At 46.7% G+C, this 22,558-nt stretch overlaps 1 protein-coding gene across 1 annotated transcript in view; it reads left to right on the top strand.

Moving 5' to 3' along the window:
* The window catches only part of FFAR4 (free fatty acid receptor 4), a 24,080-nt gene extending 2,349 nt beyond the window's left edge, over window positions 1–21,731 (top strand). Inside the window, exons 2-3 of the mRNA XM_017876766.1 lie at window positions 8,079–8,207; window positions 18,879–21,731. Coding sequence (XP_017732255.1) covers window positions 8,079–8,207; window positions 18,879–19,268 — 519 coding nt within the window. The 3' untranslated portion in view covers window positions 19,269–21,731. The remainder of the gene's footprint in view (window positions 1–8,078; window positions 8,208–18,878) is intronic.
* Window positions 21,732–22,558: the final 827 nt, after the last annotated feature.

Raw genomic sequence — 22,558 nt, forward strand, 5'->3', positions numbered from 1 at the left:
TGGGTGTGAGTGACCATGATCTGAATAAGGTTCTATGCATAGTACAGGACATTGGCTCGGGTCCCCTCGAGTCCCGCGGTCCGGAATCACGAGCTCGGGTCTTTTACTCTTGCCGCTTTGTCCCGTGGTTGCAGGGTTCGTGCGCCCAGATCCACCCGGGAGAGTAGACTTAGACGCGGAGTCACGGTGGAGGACAGCGGCCGCTGTCTGGCTGTCTTCCTAGTGTGTTTGGTTCTCCGTGCCTCGCGGAGAGAGAGAGGGAAAGGACCTAGGTCTGTGCGCTGGGGGCTCAGCCTCCAGGAGCGTCTGCCGGTGGCTGGTTCTTGGCCTTCCCTTCCCTACACGGGTCACTGGTTTTTCGGCCCGGAATCTCCTACCCTTAAGCTCCCTCTCCACGTAGGAGTGAGTATGGGGTGCCCTGAGTAATTGTGACACAAACAGGAATCACAGTCCCAAAGAGAGACCTTCTAAGTGGTCAGAGAGGGGAGTAGGGAGGGAGAAATTACATGTCACCAGGGGAAGGCTCGGTTATGGAGATACACACAGCCCACCAGGGACACCCCCTGGGTGTGTGACCCTACAGAGCCTGGAACAGAGAGGTGGTGCTTCTCTGGGGGTTTTCCCAGACCAGTCTCTCACACAGCCCTTTATGGGGAGGGGTAGGATGGATGGAGTCTGCCTCCCATATCCTGTGCGAGTTTTTTTTTTTTTTTTTAACATAAACTTAAAATACTTGTTTCTAATGCTTGTGTGGAATACATTGTGAGGTGTTTGTTTGTTTATGGCCTTGAATGACTAACAGGCAGGAGCCCCATTAAGCCTGTGGCACTTGATCAAATAACATGCAAGCTTGTGGCCATGTCCACTCAAGTGGGGCCCAGAGAAGCCAGGATTAGCTGAGCAGGTGGGTGCCATTTATAGGCAGACCACGGGCTGTGGCTTAGTGGGCAGGCTTGTTCTTAGCCCACACAAACCTGAGAATCAAGGTGGGCCACGCAGATGCCTCTAAAAGCATGGATCAGGTGGGGGCTGGGCTTCTGCCATCAGTTTCTTTGACTTTTTTTTTTTATATGTTATTCTCTCAAAGAGTTACAGTACTTGTATATTTCTCACAGAACTTGAGGTATTTCACCTCATTTTCTTTCTTATGGGAGAAAATGATGTTCAGGGAATGAAAGACCAGGTAGAATGTATCTTGAAGGTATCTTAAGTTTTCTGACGTGTATTTTGTGCCTCTCCCTTTTTTCAATGATTTCAAGTATAATCCTAATTAATTGGCAAATGACATTAAAAAATAAGACTCTTGTCACTTCCCAGCCAAAGCCCAGACTAAAATTGTGTGCTGACAGGGACACAGGCAACTGTTTGGGTGAGAAGTCCTTGGCATAGGCGAGGGCCTTCCGTGTCTTGGCCACTTAGTACTGTACCCCTGTTAAGGAATCGGGGTGTGGTTAGAGCCCTCTGTGGTGCTTCCAGAGTGGTCACAGTTGTGCTGCAAGGTGCTTCCGTGGAGGTCTGTGTTGTGATGTCTGGGCACATAGACCTCCCTTATTTTGATGTTGAAATACTTCCTTGGTTTTAAGAGCCTTTGGAGAGGGATTTGGGCAAAGCCACTGGGAGAGAATGAAACTGCGGTGTGCACTGGGGTCCAGGTGAGTTAGTTACCCACAGGAGCCCTACTCACTGAAATTAGTAGAGGTGAGGTGGGAAAGCTTGAAATTAAAAAAAAAAAAAAAAAAAAAAAATCCCTGGGCACTGTGGCTCACACCTGTAATCCCAGCACTTTGGGAGGCTGAGACAGGCAGATCACTTGAGGTCAGGAATTGGAGACAAGCCTGGCCAACGTGGTGAAACCCCGTCTCTACCAAAAATACAAAAATTAGCTGGGTGTGGTGGTATGCACCTGTAGTCCCAGGTACAAGGGAGGCTGAGGCATGAGAATTGCTTGAACCCAGAAGGTGGAGGTTGCAGTGAGCTGAGATGGTACCACTGCACTCCAGCCTGGCTAGCAAAGCAAGACTCAATCTCAAAAAAAATAATAAAATAAAATAAAATTTTAAAAAATTTTAAAAAATGAGACAATCTTTTCTGGCTCTCCATCTTCTTTGTCTTCTTTCCTATCTGTCTGCCGCATCCACCCCATCTCTCTCTTTCTGTCTCTCTCTCTCTCACACACACACACACACTTTCACACCTACCTGCCCAGGAACCCAACAAACAGAAAAACCCCAGTTTCTTAAGGGTTGCTGCCTGAACACATAGGAAACATCCCATTTTATAGGTTCAGCAGTTGAAGAAATAAGTTGAAAAGAATGAAAGAAAATAAAGGAGGAGTGTAGTCATTAAAAAAAAAAAAAAAAAAGCAACAGGAGGATCTGGTCTAGACTGACTAGGTCTCACATTTAAAATTAGCAAAGGCTTGTTTTCTCAATCGCCATATTCCCAGCTTTCTGCTTGTGGATTCTGCCTGCCCCATCCCACTTGGAGACTAAATATGGATGTTTTGGATGGGGGATATTTTCCTAACCCAAACCACACACTGAGAGAATCAACCAAGCCTAAGCAGATGCTGGCTCTCTCCCCTCAAGGAGCGTTGGCCAAGGAAACTGCCCCTTAGAGCTTCTCCGACCTGAGAGCCCTCCTGAAACAGAAACTCAATCTCTCATCCATGTGGGCTATGGGTGCCCAGTAGTTCATGGTAATCAGACGCTAAAACTCCCCTGAAGAGAAGATGAGGGGATAAACATTCTAGAAATGTGAGACAACTTGGTATTTGGAGTGGACTTTGGAGTCAAACATTCTGTTTAAATCCCATCTCTGCCATTCAGGAGCTTTGTGACAGAATCCAAGCTGTCTAACCTCTCAGTACCTCACTTTCCTCTTCTGCAAAATGGGCATAATTATAGTATCAACCAACCTTACTGGATGGTCACGGGCACTCATGTTCAGTAAATGGGCCAACACCTGGTGCATACACAGTTAAGTGCATAAGAATTGCTAGCCATTATTAGTTTCCTTATCTTTGAGCATAAACATTTTAAACATCCTTCAAACAGTATGATTCTTCTGATTGCTGTAAAATAACAGATTGCCATTTAAAGAGGGTGGACACATCCTAGCAACATTGACATCTCAGCCAGGTCAGCTCACTCTGCTTCAACAGGATTCCAGCCTGTGTGTGCTGTGGCCCTCGCTGGGTGGTGACCCACATCCGCAGGTGGAGAAGACTGTCTATCCTGGCCAGGATGTGCTGCCCATTCATTCTGCAAACATTTACCGAGCACCCTTCCCCTCTTGCCCCTGCCACAAATCACATAAATCCGCCTTCTTCTCTTCAAGAAGAAGCACACAGATGGTCCTAGATTCTGGCCTAATGTGGTCCTCACAGTCACCCCACCCCATATTCTTTTGTTTATTCTAAAAGAGGAAATCTCTAAAGTCACAGAATGGCAAAAGATGGAACCAGAATGTAGCCCCACTCTTTTGGGTCCCTCTGGATGCCATCACCCTTGGGTTTATACTTCCTTGGGGCACTTGATCCCACTGCCCCACCCTACCCTAATTTAATACCAGGCTAGTCATGTGAACGTTCACCTGTCTCTGCCGAGTGTGGATTGCCTGAGAAAACAAACACAGTTTGCTTGCCTTTGTTACCATTAGAGAATACTTTTAAAATATAAGAAAGGAAGCATCTGTTGCATTGATATTTTCTCTCTTTTTTGCTGGGTAGCTGATAGAAGAGGAAATATCCAACTAGGACTCCTAGGTTCTTAAAATGATCTTGAAGTCTTCCATGTTGATGGCAGAGGTGAGGCATAGGAACAAGGATTTATCAAGGGTCTCCAGAGGTACTGCAGGAAGAATCATCAGAGGGACTGATAGGCAAACAGCTGGAACAAACAGCTGGAACTGATCTGCAAATAGGCAGTGTTTGCAAGTAAGTCAGCCAGTGTGGGGAGGGTCAGCATTTCCGGTGCCTGTGGACAGATGTCCCCATCTACAAGGGGAGTCTCCTTAGAAAATCTCGTTTGGCAATTTTGTCCTGAACACCTAATATGTATTAGTCAGAATTCTAGGTGCTGGGATGCTGGCTGGAAAAAGGCAGGCTTGGTCCCCACCCTTAGTAACACACTTCAGCGGGGGCTTCAGACAGGGAAGGGGATGATTGCACAAGCTGTGGAGAGCTGTGGAAGGGTCTCTGCTGGGTGTGGGGAGTCCAGGAAGCTATTGGGAGACGGCAGTGTCCCCAGTGAGTGTGAAGATGAGAGGAAGTAAGCCAGGCAAGGGAATGGAGACCAGGAGGGCGTTATAGGCAGAGGAGAGTCCACATGGAGGCCAAAGGAACAGTGAGTGCTGAAACTTGCAAGGGGTTCTCCACCACGCATGTGTACAGCGTGAGGTTCAGTGGGGGCAAAAGACAGTGCTGGAAGGGTTGGCAGAGGAGAGGGAGAAGGGCCAGAGTCATCCTGGTAGGAGGTTTGGACTTAGTGGTGATGGCCTGGTCTTGGTAAGGGTTGGGGGCAGGTCAGTGAAAATGCGATAGGTGGGTGAGTCAATGGTGATGAAGGAGGAACTTAGAGATTCCTTCTGAGTGGGGAGGAGGAGGTGGGCAGAAGGCCAGTGCTCAGGTTTCCGGGAGCTTGGAGAATGGCAGCCCTGTGCCCTGATTCGGGAAGTTCGGGAATCAGGTGGAACCATTTGGGGATGGGACCTTCAAAGCTTAATGTGCCTGTGAGGCCTCCTGCTGAGATGTCCAGGCCTCCTGCTGAGGTGTCCTTATGGCTACTGGGTGAGTCTGGGGTTCAGGAAAGCACGGAGCTGAAAAGAGTAGATTGGAGCTTTATCTGCAAAAGGAGCCATGGAAATGGGTGAGATAGCCAGGAAGAAGTGGAGACTGGCATGAGGCAGAACACATTTGGGGGATCCAAGTCACACTTATCCCTTCACCGTGAGTGGCCTCCCATTTCATTCCAGAATTCTGCTCTGACACCTGAGCTCCGACCTCCCTATGCCCCTGGCTGTGGTCCTTCCAGGCATAGCAGAAACAACCCCTCCTGGGTGGCTCTGCCCTCTCTGGTCCTCTGAGGCTCTCTGGGCACTTCCAGCTGCTTGTCCTGTCCTGAAGTGTCCTAGTGCTTCTCTGCCTCCCTCACTGCTGGAGGATAGGGCCAGCGCCTTGCTCTTCCTCACCGTGGCTTCGCTGTGGTCAACCACTATGTCTGGAGTCAGGTGGTTGAGCAAATGAATTAAAGAAGACTATTGTTGACTCTGCCAATTCCGCTTCTGTAACTCAGTAACAAGGCAGAGCTGCCACTTTTGTTTTCCAAGTTCCCTTTTTAAAATCAGGAGACATTTCACATGTGCAGAAAAAGTACAGAGACTATGATAAGACTCACACCCCTACCTTACAGACTTGACATACTGCCTAACTCCTCTACATGTCACAGCCTGCGGGAGAATATCTAGAATCAAAACGACTTAAACCAAATGGATTTTCCCACAGAAACCAACTTACGACAACAACTTGGATCTCTGTGGGCATGGCACCTGTTATTTTATTTTTTAATGAGACCAGACAGTGCATTTAGTCAACAATAACATATAAAACCTTCTAAAGAACATACCAATCCATCATTTAGGCCCCTGAGTCAGTTGCACTGCCTCTTAGTTCATGTGTGAGGGTGTTGGGCAGAGTTCTTATCTTACTTCCTTATCACACTTCCTGCCCTGAGCAATAGCCACAAATCAAAAGGTGAGAGAATGTCTTTATTAAAGTCACGGAATTTGGGAGCTTCCTGGGACAGGTTCATTGTCTCCGTAGAAAAATAGCTGGTAAAGTTGGCAGAACTATCATGGTGGTCTGTGTTTCATGTTTGATCATCATTTCACTTATAAATCAACTTTTTTCTTTTATAAAAGTAATACAGGCACATCATGGAAAATTAGGAAATTCAGATAAGCCACAGGAATAAAAACAATTTGAGAGTCCCGCCTAGAAATAGACACTTCACTTTCTGGATTGTATCCGTCCATGTTTTTTTCTGTGCATGCAAGCATGTGAGTGTATGTGAAAAACAGTGTGTATGTTGGATGGCTATATACTCATTCACACATATACGTTCTCTTCAACACACTGGGATCAGAGAAGCACATGGTTTAGGAACCTGCTGTTTTTCTTTCATTCCTACTGTAGAGAGAACACCTTGCTCTATCATTATATCCTCCACAAAAGTCTTGCTAACCCTGGAGAGATTTTGGCAGACATTCTGGAAAAGGCTTTTGGAAAGAGTTGGGGGTCTTAAGAAAAGCTTCTGGGCGTCCTCTGTTTTTCTACTGTCCCTTAAAATTTTTCCATCACAGGAACAGGAATTAGAGACCAAATCACATTCAGGACTGGAATCCGTTTCTTTCGATTGGTGCTTTAGCGTATCTGCTCATATGTATTGCTACTGCTGTCTTGGAACAGGGGGTCCATAGTGGGCAGAAGCCTGAGTACAAAAGAGGGTGGTGTGGGTGTTCTAGAGAGCAGTGGTAGCCTCACTGCTAGTAATCAGAAGATCCTTGAAAGAAACAGGTTTCTGGCCGGGGCTGGTGGCTCATGTCTGTAATCACAGCACTTTGGGAGGCCAAGGCAGGTAGATCACAAGGTCAGGAAATTGAGACCATTCTGGCTAACATGGTGAAACCCCTTGTCTACTAAAAAATACAAAAAAAAATTAGCTGGTCATGGTGGTGCACGCCTGTGGTCCCAGCTACTCGGGAGGCTGAGGCAAGGCAGAAGAATTGCTTGAATCCGGGAGGTGGAGGTTGCAGTGAGCCAAGATCACGCCACTGCACTCCAGACCTCCAGACTGGCAACAAAGCGAGACTCTGTCTCAAAAAAAAAAAGCAGGTTTCTTTCCAATGACCAAAATGTGTGAAGCTTTAATAAACTTCCCCCTACCATGTGTTCACACCAGCCCAGTCTTGATTCACTGTTAAAAATTCTCTGCTTTTGGCCTAGTAGAGCATTCAATGAATATTGGTCAAGTGAATGAATGAATGAATGGTATTTTGGATGGTAATGCTACTCCTAGACATTGGTTAAGATGCCTTGGCCCTTCAAAATCCATCACGTGGTCTTTTTACACAGCATGTGCTCTTAAAAATCTGTTCTGTATGCATGTGTTAGGGCCACTTGTTTTCTAAACAGTTTTGTTTCTGTAGTCAATTGGGCATAGGAATTTTATATGTGGGGAGTTAGTACACACACACACACACACACACACACACACACAGATATATGTCTGTTTTCACTGGCCTATTTATTCATTGGATGAAATTGTTGCAGAAGCTATTTGTAACTATTCAGTAAGGTCTCCATATGTTTCAGTTCTTGCACTTAGTGTTAAACATTTGAATCAATACAACCTAGTGACAGCAGCAAGATCACGAACCTTCACACTCTTCTGCCATATTCCATTGGTTTTATATCTTGAACTGTCTGTGAGTGGAGGCTGATCTTTGCCTTGGGGCTCTAGACGGCCAGGTTGACGCAGCTTGACACACTTTAGACACTTGAGCACCCTCAGCATGAACACTTAATGCTTTAGCACAGACTCTGTGGCCTTCGGCTTACACAGTGTGACTACAGGGAAACCTAGTTCGTGTTTCGATGTGTTTGTTATGTAGCATGTCCTTTCCAATCTCTGTAACCTTTCAGGGGTCAGTTTTCTTTGTTGTAAAATGGCAGGCTTGGAAGAGGAGGCTCAAAAGCCCTTTGCATGTCAGCCCAGGGAAATAGAAAGACCACACCTGGGAACCGACTCTAACTCTTACCACCCTGTAAGCCTGAGGCTCAGCTGCTGCCCCTGGAGAACAGGAAACACAATCGTGGCTATTCTGAGGTTCAGGGGCAAGTGCTTTGTAAGTGGAATTGTGGTGGGCAGTGGGAGGGATTCTGGGGTTCAGTGTCATGCTAGTTGTGTAACTGGGAAATGCAACCAGTAAGTGTCAGGAAACCGTCACTCAGTAAGACTGAGCCAGAGGCCAATAAGAAGCCAGCATTTACATGATGTTCTTTTCCTTTTTGTAACTAGGAAATTTCGATTTGCACACTGATTTGGCCCACCATTGCTGGAGAGATCTCGTGGGATGTGTCTTTTGTTACTTTGAACTTCTTGGTGCCAGGACTGGTCATTGTGATCAGTTACTCCAAAATTTTGCAGGTATGTTTGTTTTAAGTGCTACCATTGAACTTCACTCAGACTTGGGGTTATTTCTGCTGGAATCTTAGAATTTGGGGTCGGAGAACACCTAAGAGTTCATGCCAGCTCAATCTTGATTCACTGCACAGGTCTACAGCACTGAGGAAGGAGAGGGTGTTTTTTTTTTTTTAAGTTATATCTTTGTGATTGTGTTTTGCTCATCACTAAAGTAGTACCAGGTCATTAGAAAAAATTAAATTAAAATGAAAGAGACACATAAATGTAAATAACACAGAAACTGAAAACTTGCTCTACCTTCTTAACAAGTCAAGATGTATTTTTTCAGGTTATTTTTCTTATAAGCTTATGTATGTGTCATGTATACTGTGTGTGTATTTGATGAACCACATGAAATTGCAGGTTAAAATGGTCCAATGGTTATGTGACACTGTTCAATGTTCTTTTCAGATATGAGATAATACTCTCTGCTCTGTAACTCCTTTTTTTCACTTAACATTATATCTTAACATCTTTCTACATCATTCCTATATCTCTAGCTCGTTATTTTTAGTGGCTACAGATGTGACTTCATTTATTTTATGGTCTTTTGGGCTGTGTCCATTGTTTCCCCATCGCAAACACTGCAATACTGGAGAATGCATACTTTTAAAACATTTTATTGAAGTATTATACACATATAAAAAGCACATAGGTATAGGCTCTAACTGAGTGCATTCATGAAAGCAGCTCCCAGGTCAAGAAACGGAATATTACCAGAAGTCCCTCCTGTTATCTTCCAGTCGCTACTCCAACCACCCTCAGGGAATGTCCATTTCAAATGTGCACTGAAACAGGAAATGATCTCTACCTTCAAAACAAATATGTACAGGGACATAAAAAGGACGAGTCAGCCTGTTTTATATCTCTTAAGGCAGCCCATTTGTGAGTAAGTTGCCTGCCCAGGCAAACAGCGTGGGTGCATTCATGTTTATGCCCATTTTAGAAGGTTTACTGCAAAGCCCTTGAACCCTCGTGGAGGTTTATAGTTGTTGAATCTTGGTTTTACAGTGTCTCATGTGTGGGTCATCTGTCAAGTAGGCACATTGAAGTGGTGCCCTGTAGGGCCTGCTCACCATCTGGTCACTTTTATGGCCCTTTCTTTGCAGTTGAGGGTCTGTAACCTTCTTAGATGCTCAGAACCCATAGCCAGGCCAACCTCCATCCAGGTCTGCTAATCCCTGGGTCCTGTGGGAGATGGCCCCTCCATGTCACTCATGAGACTCTTGCCCACCCAATGACCACTAAAGTGACATCCAGCCTGGGGCTTGTTCAAGTGCAGGAGGCAGATTCAGGCCTGGAGTTAAGGTTTGGACAGTGCTTGCGATGGGACCAGGCATATGATAGTGCTATATAAGTGTTAGCTATTATCATTAAGTTAAAATGAGAGAAAAAGGAAGATAAATGTAGAACTTTGTGAGAGAAAAAGGAAGATAAACGTAGAACTTATTTAACAAATATTTACATAGTGTTGATCCTATGCCAGGAACTAACTCTTTAATTCTGATAAGAATAACAGATGAAGAAACCCAGGCACAGGGAGGTTAAGTAACTTACCCAAGGTAACACAGCCTGTAAGTGGCAATCAGCATTTAAATTCAGTCAGTCTGACCCTAGAGTCCCAATGCATTAATTCCTCAGACATGTGTTAAGGGTCTGCCCTGTACACAGTGCTTGGGGGAAAGGAAGTGGGCTAAAACCGAGCAAGACACATTCTCTATCCAGAAGGAGCTTTGACATAAAAGGGGAAGAGGGAGGAGACAAAGGTGCTGATATTGAAAGCAGAGAAACTGAACACAAGGTGGAAGATACTGAGACTTTGCAAACACTTTGCAAACTGTTAAATGATACACAAACGTAAGGGATGAATAAGGGGTATAAGAAAGAAGAACAGGCCAGGTGTGGTGGCTCACACCTGTAATACCAGCACTTTGGGAGGCCGAGGTCGGCGGATCACCTGGGGTCAGGAGTTCAAGGCCAGCCTTGCCAACATGGTGAAAGCCCGTCTCTACTAATAATGCAAAAATCAGCCTGGCGTAGTGGTGGGCGCCTGTAATCCCAGCTACTGTGGAGGCTGAGGCAGGAGAATCTCTTGAACCCAGGAGGAGGAGGTTGCAGTGAGCTGAGATTGTGCCACTGCACTCCAGTCTGGGCAACAAAGTGAGATTCTGTCTGGAAAAAAAAAAAAAAAAAAAAAGCAAAAGACCATGAAGACAGACAAAGAGACTTGACAGTGTTATTTTAACAATCTGGGTTTGAGTCTTGAATCTGCCACTTACTTGCTGTGTGGCCTTGGCCAGGTTAGTTACCATCTCTGGGCCTCGGGTTCCTCATCTGCAAAATGGCAAACATAATGCCAGCAGTGTAGAGTTGTCATAAGGCATGTAGGAGATGCTACTGATGGGACAGAGAGAGCCATGCCTGCCTGTCGCAGGCGATGAATAAATTATGACCGTCGTGATTTGTTAGGCAGGGCTGCTCTTCCGACCCTTGTCTCAGAGCATGCTGGGAAAAGGTGCTGCTAAGATTTGCAAGAGAATAAACAACAGCCCAGATTTGGAGCACATCAGGAACAAGGAATTGACGCTAGAGCAGGACTGGCTGGAAGGGGCGGCAGCATTTGATCTCCTTCCTGGAGGTCTCACTCCTGAGTTCCTTAGGGGCCAAGAGGGCTGTGGTCTGCCCCTTTTCACTCGTACCTCACGCTTCTCAGCTGCCTGCTGAGGGAGGAATGATTTTCCACCCACCCCCATCTTTTTCTCAAGGCCAGGGTCTACCTGGAAAATTCTATGAGACCTGAGGAGTTGGGGCAGGTGTCCTCTTAGCAACCCACCTCTAAACAGCAGTTTACTCTTGAACCATCTTATGTCTAAACCCACAGCCAACCTTCACTTCTCCCCATCACAGACCTCAGAACAGTTCCTGGATGCAAGAGCTGTCATGACTCACAGTGCGGTGAAAGGGCACTCTGAGTCACAGAGTAACAGGTCAAATATAGAATTTACATTCTATCACCATCCTCACCTTAATGCCCTGTGTGGTCTGGCCCTGCTGCCTTTCTCACCTTCATATTTCACCCTCCCTTGTGTCCACATTGGCCTTGAGGCTGTACTGTGCACTTCTGTCCCAGGGCCTTTGCACCTGCCACTTGTTCTCCTGGATCTCTCTTCTCCAGATTTCTGCATGGGCCACTTCCCCACTTCATTTAGTCTTTACTCAAAAAGCTCTTCACCAAAAAGTCTCCCCATCAATCTCCAATTCCTTATCCTGATTTATTTCTCTTCAAACACTTACTACACCTGTCACATTCCATTTATGACAGTCATCTATCTTGCCCACTACAACGCAAGCTCCATGAGAGCAGAGGTTTTGGTTTGTTCACTGCTTTATTCCTATGCCTAGATCAGAGCCTGACCCATTCACTGTAGGTGCTCAATAAATATTTGTTGAATGAATGAGGCATAAGCCTTGGATCACATTGAAAGGGTCTATAGGGTAGTCTCTTGGACAGTGGGAAAATCACTGAACAGAGAGTCCTAAGACAGGAGTTCTAATCTAGGCTGTATCACTGTGTGACCTTGGGCAAGTCACTTAAGTAATGTGATCCTCAGTTTCTGCAGGAGCCAAATATGCCTCAGTGGATTAACACAATAAAATGAAAGAGCAGATATAATAATGTTTTAAAAATCACAATTTTAATCCAAATATCACTTAAAAATTACTTTCCACCTTATTAGCAAGATTCACTGTTGCCCATTTCCCAGGAGGACTATGACATTTGTCCTCACTTGGTACCATGAGTTTGCCAGGCTGATAACTTGGAAGCAGGCAAGCTATACCAGGTGGATGGAGTGTCTGGGCAGGGCCTCAGTTTGCAGCTCCTCCTCTGTGAAGATATACTTAACTCAGAGATACTGAGTCAGCTTTTCTGTACAAGCTTTTTCTGTGAAGCTTGGTTTTACATAACTCTGTAAAATCAATTGAACATCAATGTTAATTAGGCGTAATAACAAACAATTCACAAATTGTTTGAAGCCATGGGATACATAACTACAGGCCTTCCAGTCCCACTTCTCACCTGTCACTAGTTCCTGTAACCCAGGTCTCATCTCCAGGCTTGAGAAGTGTCTCTTTTTCACATCACCCTGGTCTTCTATTGTTCTAAAGCAGTATGTCTTCTAGAATGTTCTGTAGAGTGCCATGGGAATGTTAGGTGTTAGAAAGGGTTTGGAAAATGCTGGCATAGGCTAGATGGGATTCTTTGCTGCAGGACTTCTCAGAATGTTTATTATGCCAATATACTTTGAGGATCTCCCACAGAGTAATAGAATAGGTATCATTGCTAAACGTGACTACAGAACCCCCTTTTCTCCACAGAGCATCTGTCTGCGCTGGTGCTCCATGGAATGCCTTTTTGGAAACCCTGCTCTAAAGTCTCCACCTTCCTTCCTGGTTCTGACCTGGGCAAGAATTCAAAGCAGGCTTTGCCCTGGCTCTTTCCCTACTGCCCACCCTTCAGGGGCTGCTTCATGTGCTTGAGGCAGTGGCCTTATTCACCCTTCTGCCCTCCCTGCTTCCTCTTTCCTTGTTACTCAGACATGCCATACATCTTCAGTGATTTTTTCCAATCAACAGTTTTCCCAAGGGAATAACCTCCCAGCAACTCCTAAGTGCCTTCAGATCAGGTTGTAACCACTGTTTGGGGCTGGCTTGACGTCACTGCCCAGCAACTGTTGCCATGGCAACTGAGATGCCTCTACCCTTTTGTAACAGTAGATGTTTATTGATCCCCCTCTCATTGCCCACATACGCACCAGAATGGAAGAGCAGCGTGGGCGGAGCTGCCTTGCTTATTGCTGTGTGTCCAGCACATATGAGTGCTTAGCACATAGCAGGAGCTTATAAATATTTGTCGAATAAGTGAGTCTATGGCTTGCAGATGGAAAACCCTCAGCCTGTCTCAGGGCTTAACTGAGAAACAAAATCTGTTTCCGCAGAACGCGAGGTGTTAGACAGTGAACACAAAGCCCTTTCTCCACGCCTGACCTGCATTCCCCAGCTTTGGGGGCCTGCATGCTGGTCACGAAAAGGGAGGTGGAATCTCTGGAAAGATGAAATCTTCTGTCCAGTGATTCTAAATGGGAGGCTGTTGATTGACCAAGCAGCCCCCAGAGGAGACTCAACCTTCAGGAGCCCAATGTTGTCAGTAGGAACACCCTCTACCCATCCCCACATGTTGGCAGCAGTGGTCTGCTGGCATGGGGTGGCAGAAGGGTGTGAGGTGGGGTGGCGGCTCCCCCACGGTCTTCAGAAGCTCATGTGAGTGTGGAGGCAGTGAGTCTCCAAAAGGTCTCTCTTCAAAGGACTGGGGGGAACTTGAGACCGAGCCTGTTGTCCTAGATGAGCAGCTGCAACACTTTAGTGGTCAAGAATCACCTGGGGAGTTTAGGAAACTTGCAGATTTCTGGGCCCCACCCAGCTCCACACAATCCGAATGTCTGAAGGGGCCCCCAGCGTTTGCATTTAATCATGTACCCAGTGGCCGTGTACCACATTCTCCAGAAGCTGTCCACCTCTGTTGAGGTGCTGTGCCTCAGCGGAGAAGAGCACTGGCACCTGGCATGGGGTACACTACCCTACTTGACTGTAAGGCCTCAAGCAAGTCAACTGTCTTCTCAGGGCCTCTTAGTTCCAAAACTGCGGCAACCACAGAACCTATCCCAGAGGCTTGTTCTGAGGATTAGGATTAATCCTTGAAAGTTAATTGAGCATTTAGTTCAATCCAAAAGCACATCAAGCTTTCTGCCCAGTGCAGGAGACATTTGCAATCCTGGATCAGTGTTAACTATCCTTGACATCTAGCATAGGGAGAGGAGGAGGAGAGGAGCCACATTCGGTTACAGAGCCCCATTTTCTTCCTCACCCCCTACCAGTGGTGGGAACTGTGGAGAGAAGGAGACAGTAGCATCTGTCAGTGCTAAAAAAGATCCAGGCCGGGCACGGTGGCTCACGCCTGTAACTCTAGCACTTTGGGAGGCCGAGGCAGATGAATCACCTGAGGTCGGGAGGTCAAGACCAGCCTGACCAACATGGAGAAACTCCATCTCTACTAAAAATACAAAATTAGCCAGGTGTGGTGGTGCATGCCTGTAATCCCAGCTGCTTGGGAGGCTGAGGCAGGAGAATTGCTTGAACTGGGAGGTGGAGGTTGTGGTGAGCCGAGATCCCGCCATTGCTCTCCAACCTGGGCAACAAGAATGAAACTCTGTCTCAAAAATAAATAAATAAATAATAATAAAAAAAAAAACCATCCACTTTTGCACTTGGCCCATGAGTCAGCCCACTTTGTTTGTCTGTCACCCACAGCCATTGTCAGGCCCCTGCTAGGGCTCTGGGCTGCAGAAGACATAGGCATGCCTTGCTTCAGCTCCCATCCCCCAAGGAACCAGCAGTCTGGTGGGGGTCTGTGTTCGTCTGTTCTCACACTGCTTTAAAGAACTGCCTGAGACTGGGTAATTTATACAGAAAATTTACAGCTTTAGTTGACTCAGTTCCACATGGCTGGGGAGACCTCAGGAAACTTGCAATCATAGCAGAAGGGGAAGCAAAGACCTTCTTTTCATGATGGCAGGAGAGAGAAGAGAGTGAGCAGGAGCAGGGAAAACTCTTATAAAACCATCAGACCTCATGAGAACTCATTCACTATCACAAGAACAGCGTGGGGGAAACTGCCCCCATGATCCTAACACCTCTCACCTGGTCCCTCCCTCCACACGTGGGGATTACGGGAATTACAATTCAAGATAAGATTTGGGTAGGGATACAGATCCAAACCGTATTCGGGTCAGAGGTAAGAAGGATGCCTGGACATCTACCACATGAGTGTACGTGGCAAGTGTCGCATGAGTGCCTGAAACACAATGCTGCAGGATGCCAGGCGGGAGATGAAACAGGAATCCTTCTCAGAGTTCCTGGCATTAGCGTTTGGAGTTAAAGCCTGGGCAGAAGGATTCCCATAGGCGGAGATACTAGAGAGTAGGAAAGAACTAGTTTATGATAGAGAGAATGGGCTGGCGTCAGGCTGCCAAGTTGGCAGTCTACCTCTGCAACTTCTTAGCTGAGTACTGGTGGGCAAGTTTTTTAAGCTCTTTGAGCCTCAGCTTCCTCATTTGTAAAATGGGGATCATCACAGTACATATGTCACAGAATTGTTGGGAGAATTTAAAAAGGTAAACTAAGTGATAGGTAAGGGCCTGGCACATAGTAGGTGCTCCATAAATGTGAGCCTTCATCAACATCACTCATCAAAAGGTATTTTTGTGACACTACACCAGGGACCCTGGGTACATCGTTGCCCTTCTTAGGATGGTGTGGGTAGCAAGAGGGACGAAGCTGCCATCAGAATCAGCCCTTGTGGGTCCCCAGCCTGTGCTTAGGCCTCGAGTGACACCCCTACTCAGAGGCGGTGCCAGTTCCTCCGCAGCCCGCCCACCTGACACCCTGCCCAGCTGATATTCTCCTAGATCTAACAGCCAAGGCAGGTTCCTGAGATTAACCAGGTTTCACCTGAACACAAGTTCTAATTTTGATTCTACATAGTGATTTCCAGACTTGGATGTGCCAATACAGCCTCCAGCATTTGAGCCCGAGGTGGTGCCCTGTGTCTCCTGAGCAACCTTCACCTTGCAGAGCCATCGAGGGGAGGGGAGGGCTGAATAGTGTGGCCATCCCTTTTGAGCCTTTTGTGATTTGTCTCATATTTAATCCCACTGAGCTAGATTTTCAGAGATGGGGGCTCTGACCCTGTATTATCAGTGGAGTGACCTTCCACACGCTTCTTAAAGTTCTTGAAATTCAATTTCCTCATCTGGGAAGTGGGAACAATGATAGTGCAAATCTAAAGAGTAGGTGTGAAGATTAAATGTGACAATTGAGAAGTAAATGTGCGGCACAGTGCCGGTCACATGGAAGCCCTCAGTAAGGCTAGAGGTCTGTATGACTGTGAGGCTGTTCACTCAGCATCTGTTGCCCTGGTCTCCACCATCAACAGGTGGACCTAAACTCCTACACAGAGCAAGCAGCCACATTGAATCATAAAACAAACAACTATCCTTTAATTAGCTAGTTACAGGTATTTTTTTTTTTTTTTTTTTTGAGACAGGGCCTCACTCTGTCACCCATGCTGGAGTGCAGTGGCGCGATCTCGACTCAATGCAACCTCCACCTCCTGGGTTCAAGCGATTCTCATGCTTCAGCCTCCTGAGTAGTTGGGATTACAGGCGCCCACCACCACGCCCAGCTCATTTTTTGGTATTTATAGTAGAGACAGGGTTTCACCATGTTGCCAGGGTTGTCTTGAACCCCTGACCTCAGGTGATCTGCCTGCCTCGGCCTCCCAAAGTGCTGGGATTCCAGGCATGAGCCACCGTGCCCGGCCTAGTTACAAGTGTTCTAATGGGAATATTTTCAGCCATTCCGATCTTGCAGTTAAACTGGTCTGAACTGTGAATGATGTTAATTACCTTCTAATTACTCCCCATCTTGAGATTCAGAGTCTTGGGGGACACCTGTAGGATCTCCTGAAAGAAGAGTCCAGAATCCCCTTCTAAGCCCACATGACCAGGGCTGCCTTCATTGCCTGCCATGCCTCTGCTTCACTGCCAGCTCTGCTCATTAATACAAAATATTAGAGGTCCCAGCAGCTCCACTTGGTAGGAATTTATTCTACCGATATGCTCACCTAGGTGTGCAAGGATATGCATGAGGAGGCTCATTCCACCAGTTGCCACCTCTCAACAGGGGACATAAATATAAAATGGTCATTTTCCACAAATATCACCAGCAGTGCTCTGACCAGCTCCTCTGTCTTGCTGGGGCAGGGGCACCTTTAAGGACACTTGTGTCTGATTTACAGAGCTTTCCAGTCACTTTTTGGTTATTTACAATGTCAGTCTCACAGTCACTTCAAAGCTTCCCCTGCCCGAGGCATAGGATGTGGGTTTGTGGTACTGGAGCTGGGAGGCGGACAGAGAAGGAGGATGGGCTGCCCTGCCAGTGGTCTGGTCTCCCACAAGGACAAGGAACTTGCATGATTGCCCATATGAGGTGGTTGCCCCCTCTGTTGGTCATTGCCTCTGATTTCCCTGTGTCTGGTGGTGGTGCCAACAGGCCCTGCTGTTGAGGGGATCATTCCCAAGCAGCACCCACTCCAACCCCTGGGCAGGCCCTTCCCACACCCCCTCCCACCAGGTATGGGAAGACCCTTCCCACACACTCAGCTTCACTTTCAGGTTGGCTCCTGACAGCAGCTGCTCCAGCAAATGAGCAGCCTCTGATCACATCATCCTTCCTTACCCCCTGACTCCGGGGCCTGTAGGCAAGACTAGGATCCATTTTCTCCTGCTCCTGCAAAAGGAAAGGAACCTAGGTTGAGGTCCAGTGCCCTCTTCTGCCTGGCCGGCCACACTAGTATGCCATCTGCCACTCAACAACCTGTAGGGGAGTGATATGGCTTGACTGTGCCCCCACCCAAATCTCATCTTGAATTGTAGTTCCCGTAATCCCCATATGTCACAGGAGGAACCCGGTGGGTGGTAACTGAATCATGGGGATGGTTTCCCCCAAGCTGCTCTCGTGGTAGTAAGTTCGCACGAAATCTGATGTTTTTACAAGGGTCTTCCCCATTCGCTTGGTTCTCATTCTTCTCTTTCCTGCCGCCATGTGGAAAAGGACACATTTGCTTCCCCTTCTGCCATGATTGTAAGTTTCCTGAGGCCTCCCTAGCCCCGCAGAACTATGAGTCAATTAAACCTCTTTCCTTTATAAATTATCCAGTCTTGGGTATGTCCTTATAGCAGCATGAGAACGGACTAATAAAGGGAGAGAGAGGAAGAGTATGCATACTGCTACTTCAGCTGCTACCTCCCCAAACAAGGCCAAAGAAATAAAATACTCCTCAATAGGGGCTGAATAAATTGCAACCACCATTTATAGAAGATAACAAGAATAAGGTGCCTTCTCTGTGCAGATGTGGCCCAAGCGCCATGATATATTGCTAGGTGAAAAAGGAGCAAGGCCCAGAGTGTGGTGCGTGGTGTGGGCCTGTCTGTGTACCAGCGGAAGAGCAGATGCCTGCAATCCCACAGCCAGGAATATTGTGTGTGGTGGTGGTGCATTTCCAGAAGGCCATATGGGAAAGTACTTACGTCTGTCACCTCTCAGGGTGGAAATGGAGGGCACAGAAGGCTGGAGATCTGATGTTCTTCATTTGCTCCCCATCAGTATAGCATTGTCTGAGTTTGTACCCTGAGCACATTGTGCTTGCAAATAATTAAAGAGTCACGTCTTTTAAAAAAATAACAGGGAAAATGTCCCTCTTCTAGACCACCCAATTCAGGCTTTTCACTTCCCCTCATAACTCTGTTTACAAGGTAGGTGATTTTCTGCTTTATTTCTCAGGAGTCCAGCCAGGGGTCCCGTTTCTCCAGCACATCCTAAGCTTGGGCATGCAAAGTCCCAGAGGCACACAGCCTCAGTGCCTTGGGGATAGCAGATTCCACCTCCTGGGCCCCTAACTCAAACCCCCCAACAACCCTCAGTCACCTGTGGCTCCAGTCCTGTTTTGGTTTTCCACAGATCACAAAGGCATCAAGGAAGAGGCTCACAGTAAGCCTGGCCTACTCGGAGAGCCACCAGATCCGTGTGTCTCAGCAGGACTTCCGGCTGTTCCGCACCCTCTTCCTGCTCATGGTCTCCTTCTTCATCATGTGGAGCCCCATCATCATCACCATCCTCCTCATCCTGATCCAAAACTTCAAGCAAGACCTGGTCATCTGGCCGTCCCTCTTCTTCTGGGTGGTGGCCTTCACATTTGCTAATTCAGCCCTAAACCCCATCCTCTACAACATGACACTGTGCAGGAATGAGTGGAAGAAAATTTTTTGCTGCTTCTGGTTCCCAGAAAAGGGAGCCATTTTAACAGACACATCTGTCAAAAGAAATGACTTGTCAGTTATCTCTGGCTAATTAGTTTTTCTTTATAGGCAGAGTTTCTCACACCTGGTGAGCTGTGGCATGCTTTTAAACAGAGTTCGTTTCCAGTACCCTCCATCAGCGTACCCTGCTTTAAGAAAATGAACCTATGCAAATACACATCCACAGCATGGGCAAATTAAGGGGTGATCATCCAGTTTTGCAATATTTTCCCTTTATAAAAGATCTGTTGTCCAGGTGTGATGGTTCATGCCTGTAATCCCAGCACTTTGGGAGGCTGAGATGGGTGGATCACATGAGGTCAGGAGTTCGAGACCAACCTGACCAACATGTTGAGACCCCTGTCTCTACTAAAAATAAAAAATAAAAATTAGCTGGGAGTGGTGGTGGGCACCTGTAATCCCAGCTACTTGGGAGGTTGAACCAGGAGAATTGCTTGAACCTGGCAGGCAGAGGTTGCAGTGAGCCGAGATCTTGCCATTGCACTCCAACCAGGGCAACAAGAGTGAAACTCCATCGTTAAAAAAAAAAAAAAAAAAAAAGGATTTGTTATGGGTTCCTTTTAAATGTGAACTTTTTTAGTGTGTTTGTAATATGATCGAATTTAATAAATATTTATTTATGACTGTTCAGCAATCACATCTCCTACATATAAAGCCACACCATAGTGGTTTCTGAAGTGAGTCTTAGAACTGATTCAGGATGCAGATTTCTTCTCTGAAGGGTCACAGCCACCCTGTGCCCTACCTTGTACTCACAAAACTTTAGGATCATTCACTGATGTCAAGAGCAATTGAAGAATTTCCAAGGAACGGTTAAGGGTGACTTAATTTTTTTTTTTTTCATTTATAAAAAATGCCATGGGCTCTTTTAAGAGAATCAGTGTCATGAAATCAGAGAGAAAGTAGGAAGACTCTGAAATGTTTGAGAGTGAGTTCATGGAGTGGTTTACTCCTGATCCATCCAGCAGAGATGCCGCTTAAGCACCAGCCATGGCAGACAGTGTTCTTTGTGCTGGGAATTCAGTGGTGAACCAGACAGCCATGGCCCTCTCTCAGGGAGCTTACCTTCAAGTCAGGGATAGAAAAACTAAATAAAAGTCAATAAATTATATCTATATACAGATATATAGATATATTTGAGATGAGGGTCTTGCTCCAATGCCCAGGCTGGAGTGCAATGGCACAATCACGGCTCCCTGAAACCTCAAATGCCTTGGCTCAAGCAGTCCTCCCGCCTCAGCCTCCCAAGTAGCTGGGATTACAGGCATGAGCCGCCACACCTGGCTACAAATCAATAAATAGCACAGCATCACAGAGTGAATAAGCACTGTGAAGAAAATGGGACGGGGGCTATGGCAGTGATGGGAACTTAGATCAGGTGGGGAGGGGCCTAAGAAGACCTTTCTGAGGAGTAACATTTGGATCAAAAGGTAAGCGACAAGAAGGGGCCACCTGTGTGAATAGGGGGAAGGGACACAGAAGAGATGTCAGTGCAAGGAGGCTGACACGCTTGTAGGGAGAATGGTGTAAGCCGACTATTGATGGAGCCTCCTCTGCACTAATGCTGAGATGAGGGGTACCCAGCTGGGGCCTGTCAGTTGAGGCCAGAGAAATTGCAGGGCTAGATTGCATACGGCCTAGGAGTTTATTCTGTGCTCCAAGCCCCTGGAGGTTTGCAACTGGAGACTGACGTGACCTGATGAATGTGTGCAAAGATTACCCTGGCTGCCTTGCAGGGAATAGACTCTGAGGAGCATGAGTGAAAATGGAGACCAGTTGGGTAGCTGCTGAAGTGGAACAAGGGGATGGGACCTTGGAGGTGAGTGGCATTAAGGAGGGATTGTGAGAAATGACTTGTAAATATACTTTGGGAAGGTAAAACAAAGATGATTTATTGATGGAAAGGATGGAATTGATAGAATGTGAGGGAAAGAGACGGTTCCAGGGGAATACCCTGATTTTTTAGCCTGTCATGAGTTGGATGGTGAAGCAGGCAACAAAATTGGGGGAGCCTGGGCAAAGATTAGGGGTGGGGGAGCCAAGAGTTTCATTTGGAGCTTATAAGTTTGAAATCCCAGTGAGACTTCCAAATTGAATAGGCAGTTGGATGCAGAAATGTGGAGCTTGGGCCTGGAGATGCACATTGTTTGGAGTTATAAATGGTGTTTATAGGCCTATGGTTTTATAAAACCTCCCTTGGAGAGATAAAGAAAACCAGAGTCAAAGATTGAACCCAGGGACACTCCACCACTTGGAGGTTGGGCCAGTGGCTGGAATGCACAGCAGCACAGGGCCTGGCGTATAGTAGGTGTTCAACCAATCTTTGTTGCTGAGGAAATCAGCACCAGCAGTAGTGACTGCTTATGCAGTCTCTGGAGCAACTTGCTTCTGAAGTCAGATTCATGGAAATCACAAGCTCGAGGACAAATGAACAGAGATGTTTTGCTCACTTTAGTTAATAGATTTGATCAATTAAACCTGTTTTTGGAAGTGATGTGTGGCTATCTTATTGAAGCGGCATCGCTGTCTGGGATAAATAACAGGGATTTGTCATCTTGTGCCAAGAGGATTAAGGACACGGACATAGGTGGGTGGGTTAAAGAGCAGAATGTTTAATAGGCAGAAGAAAGGAGAGAGGAGAGCAGCTCTCTCTCTCGTGAGACAGAAGCATCTGAAAAAGGAAAAGTGGTGGACCACAGCATATTTTATAGGCAGGCTTGAGGAGGTGGAGTCTGATTTACATAGGGCTCACAGATTGGTTTGACCAGGTGTGACGTTGACATAGTGCAGGAGAAAGGCTGGCCACCCTACCCAAATCTGATTATGCAAATCGACTTTCCACTTGGCCATCTTGTCTGCCCCTTACTGCACTCATGGCTGGCAAAAAGGGAAGATGGAACCACCATTTTGAGCATGCTTAGTCTTAGGTAGTACATTCCAATGGACACAACTGCTGGCATTCACCCATGCAAGCTTCCAACTTGCTTGTCTACTTGTGCAGAATGATTTTACAGGCCACTCTTTGTTAGAAAAGGATTTAGGGGCTGCTTTTCAATAAAAGGAAAATCTTACCAAGGACTTCCGTACCCTTGCTATCTGCCTAAGTAATTTCTTTTAAACTCCTATATCATTATGGTTCTCTGAGGTTGTCAAACTGAAGCTGCGGAGCAAGGCTCTGACAGCCTTGACAGCCTGTGATTCCGTGAGAGAGGAAGGCAAAGCTCTCCCATGCCCATCACCTGTCTCCTCTGTCTTTGGTGGAGAACGCTAGCATGGGGCACCCAGGAGCCTCTCACGGTCCCTGGATATCCCAACACCCCG

Source organism: Rhinopithecus bieti, unplaced genomic scaffold (genome assembly GCF_001698545.2).
Source record: "Rhinopithecus bieti isolate Rb0 unplaced genomic scaffold, ASM169854v2 scaffold_9383, whole genome shotgun sequence".
Classification (NCBI taxonomy): domain Eukaryota; kingdom Metazoa; phylum Chordata; class Mammalia; order Primates; family Cercopithecidae; genus Rhinopithecus; species Rhinopithecus bieti.